At 40.7% G+C, this 21,099-nt stretch overlaps 1 protein-coding gene across 1 annotated transcript in view; it reads left to right on the top strand.

Moving 5' to 3' along the window:
- Positions 1-21,099, top strand: part of MCCC2 (methylcrotonyl-CoA carboxylase subunit 2) — a 43,963-nt gene that overhangs the window by 16,572 nt on the left and 6,292 nt on the right. Inside the window, exons 7-15 of the mRNA XM_084278972.1 lie at positions 634-747; positions 9,988-10,052; positions 10,881-10,980; positions 11,826-11,921; positions 17,046-17,118; positions 17,319-17,395; positions 19,438-19,504; positions 19,770-19,926; positions 20,717-20,831. Of these exons, the coding sequence (XP_084135098.1) occupies positions 634-747; positions 9,988-10,052; positions 10,881-10,980; positions 11,826-11,921; positions 17,046-17,118; positions 17,319-17,395; positions 19,438-19,504; positions 19,770-19,926; positions 20,717-20,831 (864 nt within the window). The remainder of the gene's footprint in view (positions 1-633; positions 748-9,987; positions 10,053-10,880; positions 10,981-11,825; positions 11,922-17,045; positions 17,119-17,318; positions 17,396-19,437; positions 19,505-19,769; positions 19,927-20,716; positions 20,832-21,099) is intronic.

The raw sequence follows: 21,099 nt of genomic DNA, 5'->3' as shown, positions 1-21,099 counted from the left end.
AAAGTGTCACTGAAATAGTACTGGTACAAAGTGTTGGCTGGGCAGATGTTCATCTCAAAATTAGTCATAAGGATGAAGTAGGGATTATTCATGCTAAAGCCCATAATAAGATACTCAGCATGTCTTGAAGGGACAGATTTAGTTTGTTGATCTCTGGAAGAACTGAAGTCACATACTAACAGATGTGAGGAATTTTCTTCAAAGAATGTTAACACTGATGCAGTTATGCCAGTAAGCAACAACTGAAGTTCTGACTTAACCTGCATACCAGGAGCAGCCTCTGGGTTTCAGTTTTTTACCATTCATTGGTAAAAACAAATCTCATGATAGAAGGTTCACATTTTCAAATGTTTCACATACATATCTCATTGTACTTCATATATGAATTTTCCTGCAGGGTGGCCTGAAGGTCATAGTTTAAGAGACTCTTGAAAACTGGAGAGATTCCCTCTTTTTAAATTATGCTAAAATATAACATAAGTTTGCTCTGTGAGGCAGAAATAATCTTGGAGTGCTGTTGCAGAACCTTAATTAATACCAGTACAGCAATGTACCACGTAATGGTAGCATGTGTGTTTGTTATTTTTCAGTCTTGGGCAATTCATTAACTTGTGATTTTTGTTTTCCCAATAGATTGCAGTAGTAATGGGATCCTGCACAGCAGGAGGAGCATACGTACCTGCCATGGCTGATGAAAGTATTATTGTTGGCAAACAGGGAACAATATTCTTGGGAGGGCCACCACTGGTAAGGATACAGAAGTTTCTAATAACACAACCGCCAAAAAAATGTGATAATGACAATTTTGCAGCTTAAACTTTTGAGAACTTTCTTGGTTAGATACTTCCAGATATACTGTAGATTAGTTTGCATTTTTGAAGTATATTTAAATGTTTATATCCTAAATGAAATCTTTTCTATCTGTTACCAGGTGTGTGTATATATAAATCAGACTTTGATAAGGTGTTTTATAGTACTGCTTTTAGATTGCTGTACACTTTTAAAATACTTTTTATATTCAATTATTTAGTCTCTAGGTTTGACTTGAAATAAAAATAATAACAAGCATGTATACTATATCTCAGACTCAAGATCAGAGAACTTCAGAAGTAGGACTAATCTGCTATATTTTATGTCAGTGTACAGACAAAGGAGATGCACTTACGCTGGAGTTTGTCATCATTTCCTTACTTTATTTCTAAGGAAATTGTGTTTACAGAAACTGACCTGTAGAACTCTTGTGAATTAAAACTTGCTTTATTGTGGAACTCATGGTGGAATTTGTGACTATGCAAAATACTGCTGTGTAAGACAGCTTTAAAGTTATGGGAGTGTGGCTCCATCAGGAAAGGGAGTGCATGAGTGGGGTTTACTTTTTTAAACACCCAGCTCTACCAGTATGTGTTCCAACATGGGCTCATAATAATTGCTAACAAAGACTGTTTTACTTCACACAAGTAATTTACTTAAATTATTGTGCTTTTTTATGAGAAGAAAGGATTTTCTTCTCATGTTAGTGCTGGAGCTAACAGGTGGGGCAACAATCAGCAAAACTATTCTAGGAACTTTCAGGTGTGCTTCCTGTGACAAAGTCAAGTGCAAATGTGTCCCCAAAGCACTTCCAACTTGAGCGGGCTTGAATGAGAAAATCACTTTGTAACAGCATTGTTAATGAAGATACTGTTCAACTCAAATTCCTGTAATAATAGAGGAGGGGATGTCTGCTGGAACTCACTTCTATGCACCACTTAAGATACTGAGAAAAGCTGGCAGCTCCTATAAACGATGGGAAGACAATCTTTGACAAGATGTTTTTTTTCTTGACCATTCCTAAGGCATGATTGTGTTAATTTCCTTAAAAGTATGAAGAACATACCTGTGCTGTCACTTAGTGGTTACTCATATAGCACTGCTGTCATTTCCACACTATGTTTTTGTATTGCATTCTTTTCCTTTAAGATGTTTTTTTCATTCATCATGTCATCTTGATGCTAAAAATGGATTTTTATACCATTTTTTTCTTGCAAAGTTCAATGTATAGATACATTTTAAATTCCTCTGCAGGCTGAAAAAAAACCAAACCACAGAATCTCTGGAGTTGGAAGGGACCTGTAGGGGCCATGGAGTCCAACTCCTGTCTCCACACAGGGCCAGCCAAGTCACAGCATGGGACTGAGCAGATTATCCAGACGCTCCTTGACTTCAGTCAAGCTGGGTGCTGTGACCCCTTCCCTGGGCAGCCTGTTCCAGTGTCTGACCACCCTCTCAGTAAAGAGCCTTTTCCTAACATCCAACCTAAACCTCTGTTGCAGCTTTATGCCATTCCCTTGGGTTCTATCGCTGGTCACCGAAGGGAGGAGATCAGTGCCTCCCCTTTGCTCCCCCTTGCCAGGAAGCCACAGACCACAATGAGGTCTCGCCTCAGTCTCCTCTTCCCCAGGCTGAACAAACCAAAAAAAAAATCTTACTTATGCAGGCAGACTTTTCTGTGGCTGGTAAATGCTAATTACTGTTCCAGAACATCATATAGAAATATAATTCCTACATCAAAGGCATTGGGGACACATATACAGGGTTTATTGTCAGCCATAACAAATAACACATTTAGCTTGAAGTATTTTATTTCAGTGGCGCTTCCAAGTTGACAATAACGAAGTAATTGGCAAAAGTAGATGAAGTAATTAATAGTGCCCAAGTAATTTTATTCATTGCTTATTAGAATTGAGAATTCTATAATTTGTCTGTTGGATTTTCTTTGGCAGTAATTATTTCAGATGTCTCACTAAATATCTGTTACCTTTTGTCTTGTATTAGTCTCTGTCAGCTTGTTGTTTATAGGAAAATGGAGACAAATCCTCCCTCCAAATTAGGCAATTTCCTGTAAATTTATCACTGTAATTTAGATATTGGGACTTTCTTGGTGAAAAGTGGCATAAATATGAATGAAGATATTAGTTGATAATATTAGTTGAGTGAATAACATTGGGTGATTCATAGTTCTTTTTATTGAGATAAAGAAATTAGTATAATGAAAGAAATGAACTTTTACATCAGACTGTTACAGGTTATTGTGCCTTGGTTGCACAAACACCTTAGGTGTCTTAAATACAAACCCTTTCTTGGTCCAGCACGTTCACTAGCTGATAGCCAGTGGCATGTAAAGTGACAGTACTGCCTCTGATGCTTGCTCAGGTTCAGAGTATTTGTTGCAGAAGCTCAGCTAGTAAATCTGAAAGACATGATGGAACTCAGCTCTTCTGACGTGGCATTTCCATTGGCAAAAGTGCTGCTGAATGCTGTGCGCTTTGACTGATTCTAACACAGTTAGAGCTGGAACGGTTCATCAGACCCTGTGAGACTCCTTGGATGCATTGAGTAATATGTCCTGGAGAGCTTACTCAAAGCCAGATTATTTCAAGGTCAGGCATTAAGCAGGTACAAAATAAGACAGCTAATGCCCAATACTACCCAGGAAGCTGAAAAAATGAACCATGCTGTCCTGTTTTAAGAGGATGGCAATCATTTAACATCCTAATGGAATTTAGGTTACACAGGTGTGTCACTGAGATGTAGCACAGGAGACTTTTGCCAGGATTGGCAGCTGAAAAAGGGTGTCCTCAGAAAGGTCTCAAAGGGAAAACTTAACTGGTCAATCAGTGGCTACAAGCAGGTTGTGAAGTTTGAAAGGATGAAAACTTTTCGCCGCTTCCAAAGGAAGATTTCACCACTGTGTTCCAATTTAATTTGTTCCTTAGCAACCTGCAGATGTAATGATCCTTATCGTTGTGCGTATAGATCAAACTTTAATATCACTGTCAACTTTTCTGTTTGGTAGAGCTTTTCATATTCTCACTGAAAATATTTTGCTTGTCTTTCTCTAAGCATCAAAATTACTTCTGACTCCCATAGAAACTTCCATTCCATGTTATAGCAGATATTGTAGCCATTATTGTGTATGCTCTGCTCCCCAAAATGTCTTTCCTATATGAAGAAAATTGGATTGGATTTTATCACTCACCTCTCTAAAACAAAACATCCTAGGGAAGTGAAAGAAAATCTCTGACGTTAGTTATAATTAGTCTTGGGATGTGTATGCTAAAAAAAAGTCAATTGCAGGTACAGTTCAAAGTCTAAAGCACAATTTTCTTTGCCTCCTTTTTTTTTTTTTTTAGAAAGGTGAGGAGTAATGACTTCATGAGCAGACAGATCATAATAAGAGAAGTGTCACAGCAGTAGTGATATCTGGGGCCATGCTTCTGCACACCCCCAAGCTGAAGAATCTATATACTCACCCTTGGCAATACTACTTCCGTAGCTCAGGATGCGATTCTGACCTGTCGCTTCTCCATCCCATTCCAGAAGTTTCTGATTCTTCCTTCCCCAGGGAAAATTTGCTAGTTTCTGTGCTCATCAGTGAAGGAAAGTCTGGGAAAAAGGGATGTTTGTCAGATTAATGCATACTTATATGCTAGGGACTCTTCTCTATGTCATCCTGATGTCCTGTGGGAAATGCATGTTTATCTGAAATTTGTGATCATTTCTCCTGATGATTCCTAGCTGAAGTAGCTTCAATGGAGATTTTTATTTTTTTTTAATCCCCATATACCTCATCAAGGCTGTGTTTGCAGTCTGGTAGAATTGTTTGTTTGGCTTGGGTTTTTTAATTAAAGAATTAATCTTTCTTAAACTTAAGAAAGTGCTATTTAAACTGCAGTTTGTGGAATACTCTGTTACAGTGTAGTGCCTGGGAAAGTGATGGAGCAGATAAACCTGGAAGCTATTTCCAAAAATACTACAGACAACCTTTCAGTACCAAGTGCAGATTGACAGTGGGGAAATCAGGCCTGACCAAACTGATAACCCTCTATGCTGAGATGACTGGCTTAGTGGAAGCAGAGAGAGCAGTGGATATTACTTATCTTGACTTTGACAAGGCTTTTGGTACTGTCTTCCGTAACATCTCAGCAAACTGTTGAAGTACAAACTGAGTAAATGTGCAGTGATGTGATCTTAGAACTGGTTGAACTTCCGGGCTCAAGCTGGAAGCCAGTCATTAGTGGTGTACCCCAAAAGTCAGTACTGGGATCAGTACTGTTTAACATCTTCATTGACAACCTGGACAGTGGTCTATAGTTCACCATTGGCAAATGATATTCAGGTGATTCCAGATGATAAAAACCTATGAGGAGTGGTTAGTCGAGGAGACAATTGTGTTGCCTTTGAGGAACCTCAACAGGCTGAAGAATGGGGCTGAATGGAACAGTCCAAAGTTAAACAGAGCTGGTAAATGCTCCTTAGGAGGAATAATCCTGGATGGCAGAACAGGCTGGGGACCAAACAGTTGGAAAGATCCTTGGCAGAAAAGGCACTGTTAAGTCTTGGTGGACACTAATTTGAACATGAGCCATCAGTGTGCCCTTGCAACAAAGGCAGCCAGTAACATTCTGAGCATGTATTAGTAGAGTATTTGCTGCAAGTCAAGAGTGGTGATCCTTCCCGTCTGCTCAGCTCTCATAGTGCACATTTGGGGTGCTAGCTCCAGCTCTGGGCTCTCTAAGCAAAGAAAGACATGAACATACTTGAGTGAGTCATTGAAGGTCCATGGAGATGATGGACAGGAGCATCTGTGATATGAGGAGAATCTGAGAGCTGGGACTTTTCAGCTTGGTGAAGAGATGGCTCGGGGAATCTGTCTATGTAGGTGAATACCTTTCAGCAAGGAATAAAAATAGTAGGGACAGACTTCTCACTGATGCCTAGTGACTGGTCAAGATGCTATAGGGGACAACCCAAGATATAGCTAACTCTATTTAGATGTAACAAAACTTTTTTTTTTTACTGCAAGGGTGGTCATGCTGAAACAAGTTTTCTGGAGAGGTTGTGGACTCTTCATTCTTGGAGGTACTCAGAACTTGACTGGACATGGTCATGAGTAGCCTCTTCTTGTTGACCCTGCTTTGACCTGGAGACTTAAACTAGGCAGTCTCCCAGAGTGACTGACTGACATACTCCACAACTCTGATTCTGTGACTTGGAAAATTTCACCTTTGTGGAAGAGGCAAAAAGCTGTTACTCTAAGGTTTAAGAACATAGAGTCACAGAATGGTTTGGGTTGGAAGGAACCTTAAAGATCATCTAGTTCCAACTCCCCTGCTATGGGCAGGGACACCTTTCACTGTCCCATGTTGCCCAAAGCCTCATCCAACCTGGCCTTGAACACTGCCAGGCAGGGAAAATCCACAGCTTCTCTGGGCAACCTGTGCCAGGCGTCACCACCCTCACAGGGAAGAATTTTCTCGTTATATCTAAGCTAGATCTACCCTCTTCTAGAGTAAACCCATTATCCCATGTCCTGTCACTACACTCCCAGATAGAGTCCCTGTAGCCCCTTCAGGTACTGGAAGGCTGCAGTAAGGTCTCTCCTGAGTCTTCAGTTCTCCAGGCTGAACAAGAACTCTCAGCCTGAGTTCACAGGAGAGTGATCCAACCCTCTTGATTGTCTTTGTGGTGTTCCTCTGGACTTTAAACAGCTCTATGTCTTTCTTGTACTGTGATGCCTCAGAAAGCTGGAATCAAAACTCAGTAGCCTTGGTGACTATGAAGCAGGTATTCTTTATTGCAGCACTGGACACACAGGGGATCACACCTCCAAATGTGTGCGCCCAATAAAGACAAATTTCTCAGATTTATACAGATTAACTACACATATTCATTATCATTTCTAAGAGAAGGCAGGGTTATGCAAATTGTTTCCAGGAAGTCATTTACATTAACTCCTCCCAGATAGAGCATGCTCAGTGACACTTAGGGGGTCTTCTGGTGGTCTTCAGGCATCTTCCTCGCTCTCAGCGCATGCTCTTTACCTGTCTTCTCCGTGGTTATCTGAGCTCAAAAACACATTCCTTTCTACTGAAGACAAGATATACTCTGTCTCCCAATTGGTCATCAGTCTCACCATCCATGACTCCCATATCTTCTACTCCTTCCAGCTTCAAGGCTGCTACACTATTGTTATGGGTAAGTTGCAGCCACTTTCACGAAACAGCTCATGTGATCATGTGATTACAGCCAGATTCTGCTAAAATCAAAGCTAACCTATTCCTAAAAACACCCAAATTCTTACTTATCTTCAAGGCTGTTACTATTGCATTGTTACGGTTAAGTTTTGCAGCTGCTGTCACAAGCAGCTTACACAGTTACAGCTTTCTCTTAAACTAATCTATTCTTAAAACCAGGAAAATTCTTACATCAAAGTTGTATTACATTTCATTGAATCAACTGAGGACCTCGAAGTTGAAACAGCTCCATTAACCCACTGGTCACACTGTTTTTCATGCAGCCCAGGGTACAGTTGACTTTTCAGGCTGCAAGCTCACGTTGCAGGTTCATGTTGAGCTTCTCGTGCCACCAACACTCCCTAGTCCCTTCTCCTCGGTGTTGCTCTCAATTAATTCTCTGTATTTGTGCTTAGGTTTGCCTCAACCCATGTGCAGGATGTTGCACTTGGCCTTGTTGAACTTCATGAGGTTCACACAAGCCCCCTTCTTGAGCTTGTTTAAGTCCCTCTGGATGGTGTCCCTTACCTCCAGCATGTCAACTGCCCCACACAGCTTGGCGTTGGCAGTAGACTGGCTAAGGGTGCACACAGTTCCATCGTCCATGTATCCAGCAAATGTGAGCAACCTGATCTAGTGAAGATGTCCATGCTTACTGCAGTGTGACTTGGGCTTAGGCATGGAACTTGGAACTAGAAATCTGTTTTGGAAGTAATGGCAGTTTTCTCTTGTCTCTTTTGCTGATTCTGTACTTTTCTGTGTGTGATGTGTACTGGTTTCACCAGCTTGCAGGGAATCCTTTTCAGAACAGTTACAGTGGACTGGAAGTGCATTGAGAAGTTTGGAGTGGGGTTTTCTTTTGCATTGCAGTAAATTACACTGTTTTATTTAAGAAGATCGCTTATGTATTGTTGTGTCAGGTCTAAGATTTAACAGATCTAGGACTCAGATGCATTCCACATTTTTATGGAGACACCATACTTGGCAGAAGCAGTTTTATACCATTAATATGCTTTTTAATGAAAATTATCCGTACTAAATTACTGTGTATTTAATGGAACATTTAGAAAATAGAAACTGCCAATGATTGTTTTACAGCTAATATTTAAATAACTAAGTGAAAATTCCAGAAGAGTTTGTGTAGAGAAGCAGGGTAAAGAATTCTGAGTTTTAACTGAGACATCGTTTGAAACAAAGCAGGAAAGTATCATGTTTGATATTGCTTGTTAAGTGCTAAAAATTAATGTTCATAAATCTAAAGGGTGTATAAGTATACTGACACTAATAATAGGCACAGCAATAAATACTACAGTGAGCGGAGAATCTTTCTCAATAAAACCTACATATTAATCCTAGAATAAAGATAGCAAGTCAGAGAAATAATTTCCACAAGATTCTGTGTGTCGTGGTTTAACCTCAGCCAGCAGCTAAACACCACACAGCTGCTTGCTCACTCCCCCGGGGAGAGAAAGAGACAGTGAAAGTGAGAAAAATCATAGATTGAGATAAAGGCAATTTAACAGGTAAAGAAAAGCTGTGCACACAAGTGAAGCAAGACAAGAAGTTCATTCCCCACTGCCCATGGGCAGGCAGGAGTTCAGCCATCCCCAGGGAAGCAGGCCTCTGTCACTAATGGTGACTTGGGAACACAAACACAGTCCATCTGAGTGATGCCACCCTTCCTCTTCCCCAAACCCCTTGTAAACTGAGCATGACATCATATGGTGTGGGATATCACTTTGGTCAGGTGGGGGCAGCCGACCTGGCTGTGTCCCCTCCCAACTCCTTGTGCACCTCCAGCCCCCTTGCAGGTGGGGTGGTGCAAGAGGCAGCTCTGTGTCAGCAGTGCTGTGGTGTTTTGGTCCTGGCCAGAGGCCAAATGCCCACCAAGCTGCTTGCTCACTCCCCTTTTCAGCCAAAAAGGGGAGAAAATATATATTGGGAGGCTTAGGACTTGAGATAAGAACAGAGGGATCATTTTCTAATTAGTGCAATGGGCAAAACAGACCTAGCACAGAATAAAGGAAAGTGATTTATTACTACTACAACTAATACACCCAGTGAGTGACCTGGAGTCGACTTATCTCTTAAAGCACCTTCCCCCCCACCCCTCACATTCTTAGCAAACTTAAACTTCATCAAGATCTTACTCCCTTCTTTCCCCCCCAACATGGCACAGGGAGGGGCAGACGTTCAGGCCCATTCTCCCCGGCCTGGTCCCCCCCAGAGTCACAAGTCCCCTGGCAAACCTGCTGAGGCGTGGATCAACCTCTTCACAGGTCACAGATGTCTCTGTTCCTCGTCCTCATGCATGGCCTGTGAGGGGACACCTGCTCCACCATGGTCTTCACCATGAGCTGCAGGGGAAACTCTCTTTCCACATTCTTCCCCCTGCCCTCCTTCGGGCCTGGCCTTGGTGTCTGCACAGCTTCTTACATCTTCTCACTCCCTGCTCCGGTGGCAAAGTGCACCTGCCAGCACTTTTTTTCTCCTATGTGTGATTCACAGGGGCACTATGACCATCTCCAATTGGCTTGGCCACACCTTTGGCCTTGAATTGGCTGGTGTTTACAGTCTGGGAAAATTGTAACTGCTGCTCGCAAGAGCCATCTAAGCAGCACAGCTACACAAAACTGCAACAGCTGCTCAGCAGGTGCTTACACAAAAACATCCCCGTGTTACCAACACTGTTTGCAGCACAAATCCAACCCACAGCCCCATACCAGCCCCTCTGAAGAAAACTAACTTCATTCATCCCAGGCAAAACCAGCACACTGTGTCGTCAAATTTTAAATGCTCTGAGGGAAGGTAACTCAAGAAATAATATTCATGAAGAAGCACTTTGCAGAGATGTCTTTTATAACTAAGCCAGCATAAATAATAATGCAAGACAAATGTCAACTCTAAGCTCATTTTCCTTTTCTTGTGGTAGGTTAAAGCAGCAACAGGTGAAGAGGTATCAGCAGAGGATCTTGGAGGGGCAGACCTTCACTGCAGGTTTAAAGAAATATTTTCCCAGAGTTAATTTCTTCCATCCTTTTGACTTCATTAGGGTTTTTTTAAAATTTAATTTAATTTATATTCAGATATTTTAAAACTATATTTAGATTTTTATAATTAAAGGGTTTTGTCTTTATGTGGTGCTGATGATTCATTTTATTAGAGCAGCGTAGTTACCTTATGTTAGTCTAGTCAGGATCTTGTTTCCCTAATTTACTGCTTTGAAATGTTTACATGCCTAATGTACTCCTGCATTATGTGTAGTATGGAGGACTTAGTGTTAATAGCATAATACACATTGAGAAAGATAATAGATTTTCCAGATTTTGTCCTTATTACTGTAACTTAGAATTTACTACAAAAAAGCTCAATATGGCTTGTGTTTTTTGTAAGAGAATGCTTGTTATCAAGAAGAATTCTACACACTTTCTAGTTCTAAAATTAGAAATAAACAAATTTTAGGTATTACTGTGCAATAATTGCTTTTTTTTACTGAAGTGAAATTATTTTTAAGGAGAGCTTTTAACACTACTGTTAATATGTTTTCTTTGTAATTTCAGTAGGATTTTCATCTGAATAGTGTTTGTCATCGTATATTGCCACTTATATTTTTTTTTCCTAGAGTTGCTATTTCATGTCATGACTGATATAACTTGTACTGTTGCAAAGGAAAGTTCATGGGTTCTATTTTGGAAGTCATACTGTGACAAAACATGAAGAGCTGTATTGTAGCATCTGTATCTTAAAGATAAATATTAAAGTTTTGAAGTCTTTAAAGTTTCTAAAACTACAAATACTCATTTTCATATTGTTATTTATATACAGAAAATCTGGTGTAACAGATCATTATGCTTTGGATGACAATCATGCACTTCATCTAGCAAGGAAAGCTGTAAGAAGTTTAAACCTCCGAAAGAAACTAGATGTAAGTATATAGAATTTGAAAACACTGTATTAGAAATTAGGAATGCTTTTCTTCACCTGATTTATGCAACATGTATTTTTGTCTCTGGCTTTAGACACTTTGAAACTGGAAGTTATGGTTCTTGTCCTTAAATACCTCTCTAATGTTTCAGTTCTGCAATTATATTCCTGCTGCATTATTCCCAGGATAATCACTGATGACAGAATTGTACTTTAACCCAGTCTTGCAAGGTGCTTAATTTAATTTTAAACCCATGTGACCATTCCCATGGACTTAAAATTAGATACCTGCTGAAGCATCTTTTTGAATATACATTTTCTGTTACTGTTAATGAAAAGTTTATCCCTTCAGTTTAATACCAAAATGATGCTGTATTGATTTAAGAATATGCTGTAGAAAACAGGATGGATAGCCTATGGGGGAGAAATTGCGAGAGAGTGAATTGAAAATTAAAGCTCAGAAGCTGAAGGAAGAAAAGATGCTTTAGTCAGTTGTCTGGCAAAAATCTTCATCATTTTTTCAGAATACTGCCTGTCTAATAGGGCACAGGGAGAAGGTGAGCCAGTGGGAGGACAGGCTTAATTTTTGATAAGATGGAAGTAGTGGAGCACCTGTGGAGGTATGTTCAAGAATAGTAATAAAGGTAGCAGTAAGTGAGAAAGTGTTACCAGTCTGCAGTCTAAGAAACCTGATCTCTGTGCAAAATAAGGACAAGGCAGAACAGAAATTCTGATGTGTTTGGTGAAGAGTGTGCTCAAAGCAGTTGGGTGATTGCTGGGGTTTTAAGTCATAATATGGACTAATAATTGCTTTGTTAGGTAAATTGTTTTGTTAAATTACCACAGGTGACTATAGAACCATCAGAAGAGCCTTTATTTCCTGCTGATGAAATATATGGAATAGTTGGCGACCAGCTAAAAAGAAACTTTGATGTCAAAGAGGTATGAATATAAATGTAAGATGCCCATGCCTATGCATGCATACACTCAGTTTTTTCCACAAGAAATCAGTCTTTATATCCTCATATAAATTGAATTTGGGGCGTGTAACGAATATTTAAATTTCATAAAATCTTTTAATTTATCATTTTCTATTTCTGCCCAGCGTATTCATTGCAATGGCAATGACATAATGACTTTTGGTTATACACTTAAGAAGGATGAGTAAGGGCAAGAGATTGATAGCATTCTGAAAAAGCTGCCAGGAAGTGGGGAAATTTGTCTTGGCAAAGCATTCTGTAGACTTGCTAAATGATATGATAGCTTTTTCTGTTAATCCCATGAAAGTAAAGATCAAATACTTAAATATTTATGGATTGTAAGCACCCCAAACAATTCGGTGCTCCCCCAGCCACATATGGAGACTCCTGAAGGTCTAGTGTAATGGCCTCAGTATCCATCCAAGACCACATCCTTTCTCATATTTTGCATAGGTCACATTTTTAGAGCTTTTTTCAGTACCAACCAAGTATTTATTTTAAGAAGAATGTTAGTATGTGCCTTTCTGGAAATTTCTGACAAAGTATTTTAAGAATTTGCTTTGCATGATGGGAAAAAAATATGAACACTTATTGAGTATCATGCTGCACTTTTGAAAGCTGCAGTAGCTTGGATTTGCATTCATTAAGGGCTGAACTGCTCCAGCCTTGGCCTTCCTGACCTCATCCCTGCATAACCTGGCAAGGGCCCTGTATTTTTCCCAGGATGCCTGTTCCTGCTTGAACTGCCTGTGCAGGTCCTTCTTGCCTTAAAGTTTGACCAGCAGGTCCAGACTCAGCCATACTGGTCTCTTTCCTTTTTTGCCTGATTTCTTACACCTGGAGATTGAGAGCTCTTGGGTTGTCTGTAAAGTGTCCTTAAACATCTTTAAGGACACTTAAAGATCTTTAAGGACACTTAAAGACCTCTGCTCTGCTGCCTTGTCCCTGAGGACATTTTCCTTGGGAGTCTTACTGACCTAATTCCTTGAAGAGCTGGAAGTTTGCTTTCCTAAAATTTGGAGTCCTGACTCTGCTCCTTGCCTGACACATATCCCTTAGGACTCTGAACTGCACCAGTGTGTGATCACTGCATCACAGGCTGTGTCCAGTATTGACATCCCCAATGAGCTCACTTGCATTGGTGACATCAAAGCACTCCAGGGACCTCCTGGATTGTCTGCAGTTCGCTGTGTTGCTTTTCTAGCAGATGGGGTTGGGGTGGTTGAAATCCTCAGCAGGACAAGAGCCTTGGAGCACGATGCCTTCTGTAGCTGTAGTTAGAATGCTTCATTGGTGGCCTCCCTTTGGTCAGGCGGCCTGTACTAAACACCATCCCCAAGGTTCCCCTTGCTGCCTCACTCTCCAGTGCTTACCCGTAAGCGTTCAACTTCCTCTTGGTAATTCTTCAAAGACATCCCTTCACACTCCATCTGTTCCTTAACATAGAGTGCCACACCTCCACCCCTCCGTCCTTCCTTGCCTGTCCCTTCTGCACAGCTTGTGGCCATCAACAGCCACACTTCAATCACAGGATTCATCCCACCAAGTTTCATTAATGACCCCTAGGTCATAGCTTTCTAATAGCACTGTAGCTTCCATCTCCTGTTTGTTACCCATGCTGCCTGCATTTGTGCAGAGGCACTTCAGCTGGACTGGTGGCCATGTTACCTTCCTAGAGGAGTATCATAGAATCATAGAATCATAGAATGGTCTGGGTTGGAAGGGACCCCAAGGATCATAGAGCTCCAACCCCCCTGCCACAGGCAGGGACACCAACCTCAGGCCTGGATCTACACAAGGTTGCCCAGGGCCCCATCCAACCTGGCCTTGAATACCTCCAGAGACGGGGAATCCACTACCTCTCTGGGCAGCCTGTTCCAGCACCTCACCACTCTTTCTGTAAAAAACTTCCCCCTAATATCTAATCTAAACCTTCCCTCCTTTAGCTTTAGTCCATTCCCCCTTGTCCTGCCATTATCTGCTCTTTTAAAAAGTCGAATCCCCTCCTGCCTATATGTTTTCTTCAGGTACTGGAAGGCTGCAATGAGGTCCCCCCGCAGCCGCCTCTTCTCCAGGCTGAACAAGCACAGCTCCCTCAGCCTCTCTTTGTAGGGCAGGTGCTCCAGCCCTCTAATCCTCCTTGTGGCCTCCTCTGAACCCTCTCCAACAGTTCCACATCCTTCTTGTATTGGGGGCCACAGATCTGGACACAGTACTCCAGATGGGGCCTCACAAGGGCAGAGTAGAGAGGAAGAAATATCCCTTGAGGTGTTTCATGGGTGTTTCCCTGTGGACTCCAACCACCTCAGCAGTCCCCAGCTCATCTCTGGAAGACATTGCACTGCAATGTCCCCAGCATGCCCCAGGGCAACATGTAGAAGGCACCCTATCCCTCTAACCCTGGTATGTCATCCCACAGCTTGTTACAGACAATCCTGGTACTATTATCTCCCTTTCACATCACGCGTAGTTTAAAGCCCTGTCAAGGAGCCCTGCAATTTCTTGGACAAAGACCCTCTTCTCCCTTTGGAAGGGGTGTTTCCCATATGGCACAAGCAAGCCTGGTGCCATGTTGGCCATCCCATTGTCAAAGAAAGCAAAATTTTAGCACTAACACCAGACATGAAGCCACGAATTGATAGATTGGATCTGCCTGTTCCATCCAATGTCACTGCCTACCACTGGAAGGAGAGAAGTAAAAGGATGTCAGGAATAGCAAGAAAGGTTTCTACAGGTAGATCAGTCAGGAAGGTTAAAGAAAGCGTACCCCCCAAAAAACCTAGGGTGGCAGACTAGTAACAACAAATGACAAGAAGGCTGATGTTCTCAAGAACTATTTTGCCTTGGTCTTCAGTGCCAACCTCTATCCTCACATCTCAAGTTGAAGAATTTAATGAAGAGGACCTGGGGAACAAAGTCACTTTACTGTAAGTGAGTACAAGGCTCATGACCACCTGAGGAACCTGAATGTCCACAAGTCCATGGGACCTGATGAAGTGCATCCCAGAGTCCTGAGGGAATGGGCTGATGTAGTTGCCAGGCCACTCTCCATGATACTTGAAAAGTTGTGGCAGGCAGGTGCAGTCCCTAGTGACTGGAAGAGGGGAAACTTCACAGCCATTTTTAAAAAGTGTGGGAAGGAGGGCTCTGGGAACTACTACCCTGTCAGCCTCACCTTGGTGCCTGGGAATATCATGGAACAAATCCTTCTTGGAACTATACTAAGGCATATGGAGGACAGGGAGGTGATTTAAGACAACTAGCGTGGCTTAGCCAAGGGCAAGTCTTGCCCAACAAACCTAGTAGATTTCTACAGTGGAGTGACTACATCAGTGAGCAAGGAAAGGGCAATGGATGTCATCTGTGAGGACTTCTGGAAGGCCTTTGACACAGTTCTCCACAACATCCTTCTCTCAAAGCTGAAGAAACACAGATTTGATGGGTGGACTGTTCAGTGGATAAAGAATTGGCTGGATGGTCACATCCAGAGGGTAGTGGTCAATGGCTCGATGTCCAGACCAAGAAGAGTGACAAGAGGTGTCCCTCAGGGATCTGTTCTGGGACCAGTGTTGTTTAAACCGCAGGATTGAGTGCACCCTCAGCAGGTTTGCATATGACACCAAGCTGAGTGGTGCAGTCAGCACACCAGAGTGATGGGATGTCATCCAGAGGGATCTGGACCAACCAGCAGGATAGCTGGGCCCATGCAAACCTCATGAAGTTCAACAAGGACAAGTGCAAGGTCCTACGCTTGGGTCGGGACAAATCTCGTTGCCAGTACAGCCTGGGGGATGATGTGATAGAGAGCAGCCTTAAGGAAAAGGCCTTGAGGTGACATTTGAGGGACAGAAAGTTGGACATGAGCCATTGATGTGCACTTGCAGCCCAGAACACCAACTGCACTGTGGGCTGCGTCAAAGCAAGTGTGGCCAGCAGATCGAGAGGGGTGATTCTCCCCCTCTACTCTGCTTTGGTGTGACCCCACTGGGATACTGCATCCAGCTCTGGAGCTCTCAGCACAAGGACATGGATTTCTTGTTGGAGCACTCCAGAGGAGGCCACAAAGATGATGAGAGGGCTGGAGCAGCTCTCCTACAAAGACAGGCTGAGAGAGTTGGACTTGTTCAGCCTGGAGAAGAGAAAGCTCAGGGAGAACCTTAGAGTGACCTTCCAGTACCTGAAGGGGCTGCAGGAAACCTGGGGAAGGACTGTTTGTAAGGCCATGTAGTGATAGGATGAGGGGCAATGGTTTTAAACTAGAGCAGGGTAGGTTTAGATTAGACAACAGGAAGAAGCTCTTCACTATGAGGGTGGTGAAACACTGGAAGAGGTTACCCAAGGAGATGGTGGAGGCCCCATCCCTGGAGACATTCAAGGTCAGGCTTGATGGGAATCTGAGCAACCTGATCTAGTTAAAGGTGCCCCTGCTTCTTGCAGGGGGTTGGACTAGGGCACCTTTGAGGTCCCTTCCAACCCAATATATTCTATGATTCTGTGAAGTTGAAATAAATACCTTCTAGCAAATGTCTTGTTACCAGTTGGACTAGATGATCTTCTGAGGTCCTTTCCAACCCCTAACATTCTGTGGCTCTGTAATTATTCTACATTTATATGAAATGGCTCCTTTGCATCTCGGAGAAGCCTCAGAAACAAATCTTCATTATTTTTGTATGTCCCAAACTTAGGCAAAACTCAGACTTATCTCTAAGAAAGTGACTCACGGCTGTATATGTTTTTCCTCTTTATATATGTGAGTCTAATGATTAATGTTTAATATAACCAGAGGTAGCAGTTCAGCAGTTTTTCTTTGAAATTTAATTAGAAATACTTTGTTCCTGTATAATTTAAACTTTTTGGTTAGAACAGTCTTGAAATTTCACTTTTTATAAATCTGTAGAGAAGTCACATTTTAAAACGTAAAGGGGCTTTGCCTGACATCTAGACTATTTACATGGTGGGCTGCTTGGTGTTCTCTGAATGAAAAGCATTTATTTTAAGTTATATGTTAGGGTGGTCATTCTTTGTAAACAAATTAAAAGCTATGAAGGATTAAGAATTTAATATTATTTTTCTGTTTTTTCTTAAGGTCATTGCTAGAATTGTAGATGGAAGTAAATTTGATGAATTCAAAGCCTTGTATGGGGATACTTTAATTACAGGTATTTAGAAATATATTGCAATTATTCTGAATATGTTTCAATTGGTTTTATGGTTGGATTCACTGTTAAGCTCACCCATTTATCTTTCAATAACATTTTTCTTCAAAAGAATAGCAGGGGTTTTTGTCAAGAGAAAGTGTTACTTTGACATGCCTCTAGTAAAATATATGAAAATACACAAATTCATCTTTCCTCTTCAGGATTTGCAAGAATATTTGGTTATCCAGTAGGAATTATTGGAAACAATGGAGTTCTTTTCTCAGAATCAGCAAAAAAGGTAAATAAATAGATTATTACCTTCTTTGCCTTCTTTTAAACTTTGGGTAACCTGTTCTTGAAATGTGAGACTTTTTCTAAGTCATGGAAGTGGACTGGCTTCCTGTATTTCATGTCATCAAGAAATAGCCTATTAATTTGTAAAAATAATTGACCATGTTTTAGGAACAGACTTTTCTGATATGAAGTAGATAGGTCAGTAGGAAAACAAAATTAGAAAACCAGCACTTGAAATTGTGTGATTACAACCCAGTTGAAATAATATATCGTGAAACTTTAATACACGACATGTCTATGCTGATTGCATACAGTACCCTGTTATTTGTAATCCTAATCTCTAAACTGTGAAATAATACAGTAAATCACATCAGCTTTGTAATAACTGTAAAAATTCAAACCTGGATTCCAGTTCATTAGCTTACCAGAGGTTTAATTCTCATACTTCACTGTGGTAGCTCCTGGCTTAGAGTAATGAGTGAAAACGTGCACAGTCTCATAAAATCTGTGGACTAAATTGCCTGTTTTGTGAAGTAAAGGGCATCTTTGATGGAATATTGTGATTGTGTTACAGTTGGCAGTGCTTTACAGATTGGGCTTGAGGGATTGGCGGTGATAATGAGTTTCTGGGTATGGCAGAGTGACCGGTTACCTTGTTATATGTTGTTTAGTTTAGTTCTTTCATTTTTCAAGAAACTAATATCAGCTGAGGTTTTTGCAATAGCAATTATATATGGTAGTTCTGTTCTAGCAAGCTCCTTAAAAATAATGGTGAGGAAATCAGTATTGAAAATCTATAGGAAAAGGAAGCCTTGATGAGAGATTAGGAGAAAGGAAGTAATTTTATTTGATTTATTGCTGTAATAAAATAATACACGAAATTGAGTTTCGTGTACTGAAGGAATACTTTCAACTTAGAGCAGAGCAGTAAGTGACATTGTTTTCAGCTAGCATTTAACAGTTATTTCCAAATTGAAAATAATTTTGTTCTAATACTTTCATTTTTTTCCTGATAATTTAGTACTGCAACATTTTTCCTAACAATGAAAAAAATACACAGACTCTTCCTCTGCCAGCTTTTGCTGGCATGTCAGTTCTGTAAGAGGAGATAGTTAGGTTTCACTTCTGGAGAGTCCTTTGTCTATAATGTTGCTAATGTAAATTCTGTAAACATCATAATCTAACAATACTCCTTTTTTTTTCCCCTTTGGTATTTCTGTAATGAGTTGTGGCACATCTTCTTCCCCTCCTCATTACTATGCTTTTTGAATGCTTCACTGGAAAAGCTAGCAAAAAATGATGCTTTATAATTTTTCTCTCTTTTTTTTTCTTTTATAAATTGTTATGGTTTTGTATTGTGAAGATTTTATAGGGTTTTTTGGTTGCTGTGCTATGTGGTTTTTTTTTTTTTCTTTTTTAACAGCAGTGTGTTAAATAACCTGAGGGACATGTATTGATTTAGATTAGTTGAACCAGAAGCTTGGCATCTACCATGTGTATCTTTGCTAGGAAAATAGCCTTTTCCTAGAAAAGGGGGGGAGGCCATCTGCCCTGAGAAAAATTAAGAAGTGTTACAACAGTTGGCAGAGCCATGAGCAAATAATGTATGTGGGCTTTTCCCAATATCAGAGACCATTTTTCTTTTGTACAGGAAATGGGGAATTATTCTTCTGACTGGCTGTCTCAATTTCCATGACACAGTTGTCTTAAAACTCAGATGTCACATTATGAAGCTGCCTGTGGTTTTAACTACATACTGGCTAAGTAAAACAGTTGAGCTTTTCAGTATCAGCAGTGATGCTTTTTCATTATATTACTTCTGCTTTACACTTGTACTGACATTTTTGGCATTTTCTTAATGTCTGCTCCAGTGAATCCATGTTTTGCAGTTGACTTTGGATGAAGCAGAAGTAGTACAGCATTTCATGGGCTTCAGAGGAAGGAGACTTGTCGCAGACTTCAGGGTACTGGTAGTGGTGGCTTTGCTGATACAACTTTTAATGTCTTACTCTTCTTTTTGTCAATGTTTTTCTTTCCTCTCTACAGGGTACACATTTTATTCAATTGTGTTGCCAGAGAAATATTCCCATTGTGTTTTTGCAGAATATTACAGGTGAATAAGCTTGATATTTTGAAGTTTTGCTATGTTACAGGCTTTGCTGTTAACTGTTGAGGCTGTGACCTTTAGACAGCATCTTGTGTGCTTTGTTGTACCTACATCTCCAGCCCGTTCTGAAGTCGTCCTGTCAGCAGCTGGTGAAGGCCTTGTCCTACGTGTTCTTTCTGCACATGCTGTAAATAAAGCACATAGTCTGACGTACAGCACAGTATAGAAATACAGAGTTAGTGAGCCTTTTCCTCTTGTTGTGGTTCTTTAGGTTTCATGGTTGGCAGAGAGTATGAAGCCGGAGGGATAGCAAAAGATGGTGCCAAGATGGTAACTGCGGTAGCTTGTGCCAATGTACCTAAAATAACAGTGATTATTGGTGGTTCTTATGGAGCTGGAAACTATGGGATGTGTGGAAGAGCATATAGGTAAGTGTTACTTCACGTTACGGCTGGAGGTAAGGCTGAGTTCAGAGAATATAACCATGATGAAAAACGGTGTGATTTGGAAACCGTTACCATAGAATTATGAATAGAATCATAACATCCTGACAAACCTGTGGAGACTGAAAGGCTCATGATTAACCTTGGATTAGGAGACAGAGGAGCTCTTCTAACACATAAGCATGCTGACATGCTTTTCTCACATTTGACCTCTTGGAGGAGAAATTGTGTAGTCCTAAAAAAATCATTAAATGTTATGGACTGGTCCTTTATTGTACATTTATATCATGGGTTCCAGTTTGTGTAACAAAATCCTTATTCACTTTAATGAGCCTGTTTTTATGAGTAATGTTTGCAGAACCCGTAAGGATTTATTTATTTTCTGACCCTTTGGACATGACTCACATACTTTTTGTCCTCTTTTTTCTTTTTTTTTCAAGATCCCTGATACTATTGAAGTTGCTGGCGATATTTTTAAAGAGAAAAATTCTAGGGGGGAAGAGGGTGGAGGAGGTTGTGGGTGTGGTGGTGGTGAGATGGAAGAAACTCAAGAAAATGAGCAATAAATTTTTAAGGTGCTTGAATATAGGAAATGAGCAGAATTTTCACATTTCGAAACAGAATGCTGCAAGCATTAAAGTATGTTAATTTGTTTTCTTTAATACATTGTAAGATTTTCATGCATAAAAAATAATTCTTAATTGAATGGCACTTAGTTCTTTACTAGGAAACAAGGCAATATCTTAATTTAATATTTAACATGCATTTTTTTTAGTCCAAGATTTCTTTATATGTGGCCAAATGCTCGCATATCAGTGATGGGAGGAGAACAAGCTGCAACTGTTTTAGCTACAATAGCTAAGGACCAAAAAGCAAGGGAGGGAAAACAGGTACAGCTTTCTTCTTTTATTTGCAGTAGTGTCATTATCATTTACTCTTTCACTGGAGTTACTCACTTTATGAGCTAGGAAAGGATGTTACAGAGAGGGAGGCACACCAGTGAACTGTGATTCCCTCAGTGCCATTGAGTGCATTGACAATCGTGAAGCATTTCTGTAATGTTACTGTTTACATCTTCTGAATGTGAAGACACATGAACCATCATGACATTCCTTGTCTTTGATTAAAATGAGGAGTATTTCTCATATCTTTCTTGTA

The sequence above is a fragment of the Gallinula chloropus genome (assembly GCF_964237585.1).
Source record: "Gallinula chloropus genome assembly, chromosome: Z".
Classification (NCBI taxonomy): Eukaryota; Metazoa; Chordata; class Aves; order Gruiformes; family Rallidae; genus Gallinula; species Gallinula chloropus.
The sequence above is the reverse complement of the archived record's forward strand: the minus strand, read 5'-3'. Positions and strand labels throughout refer to the sequence as shown.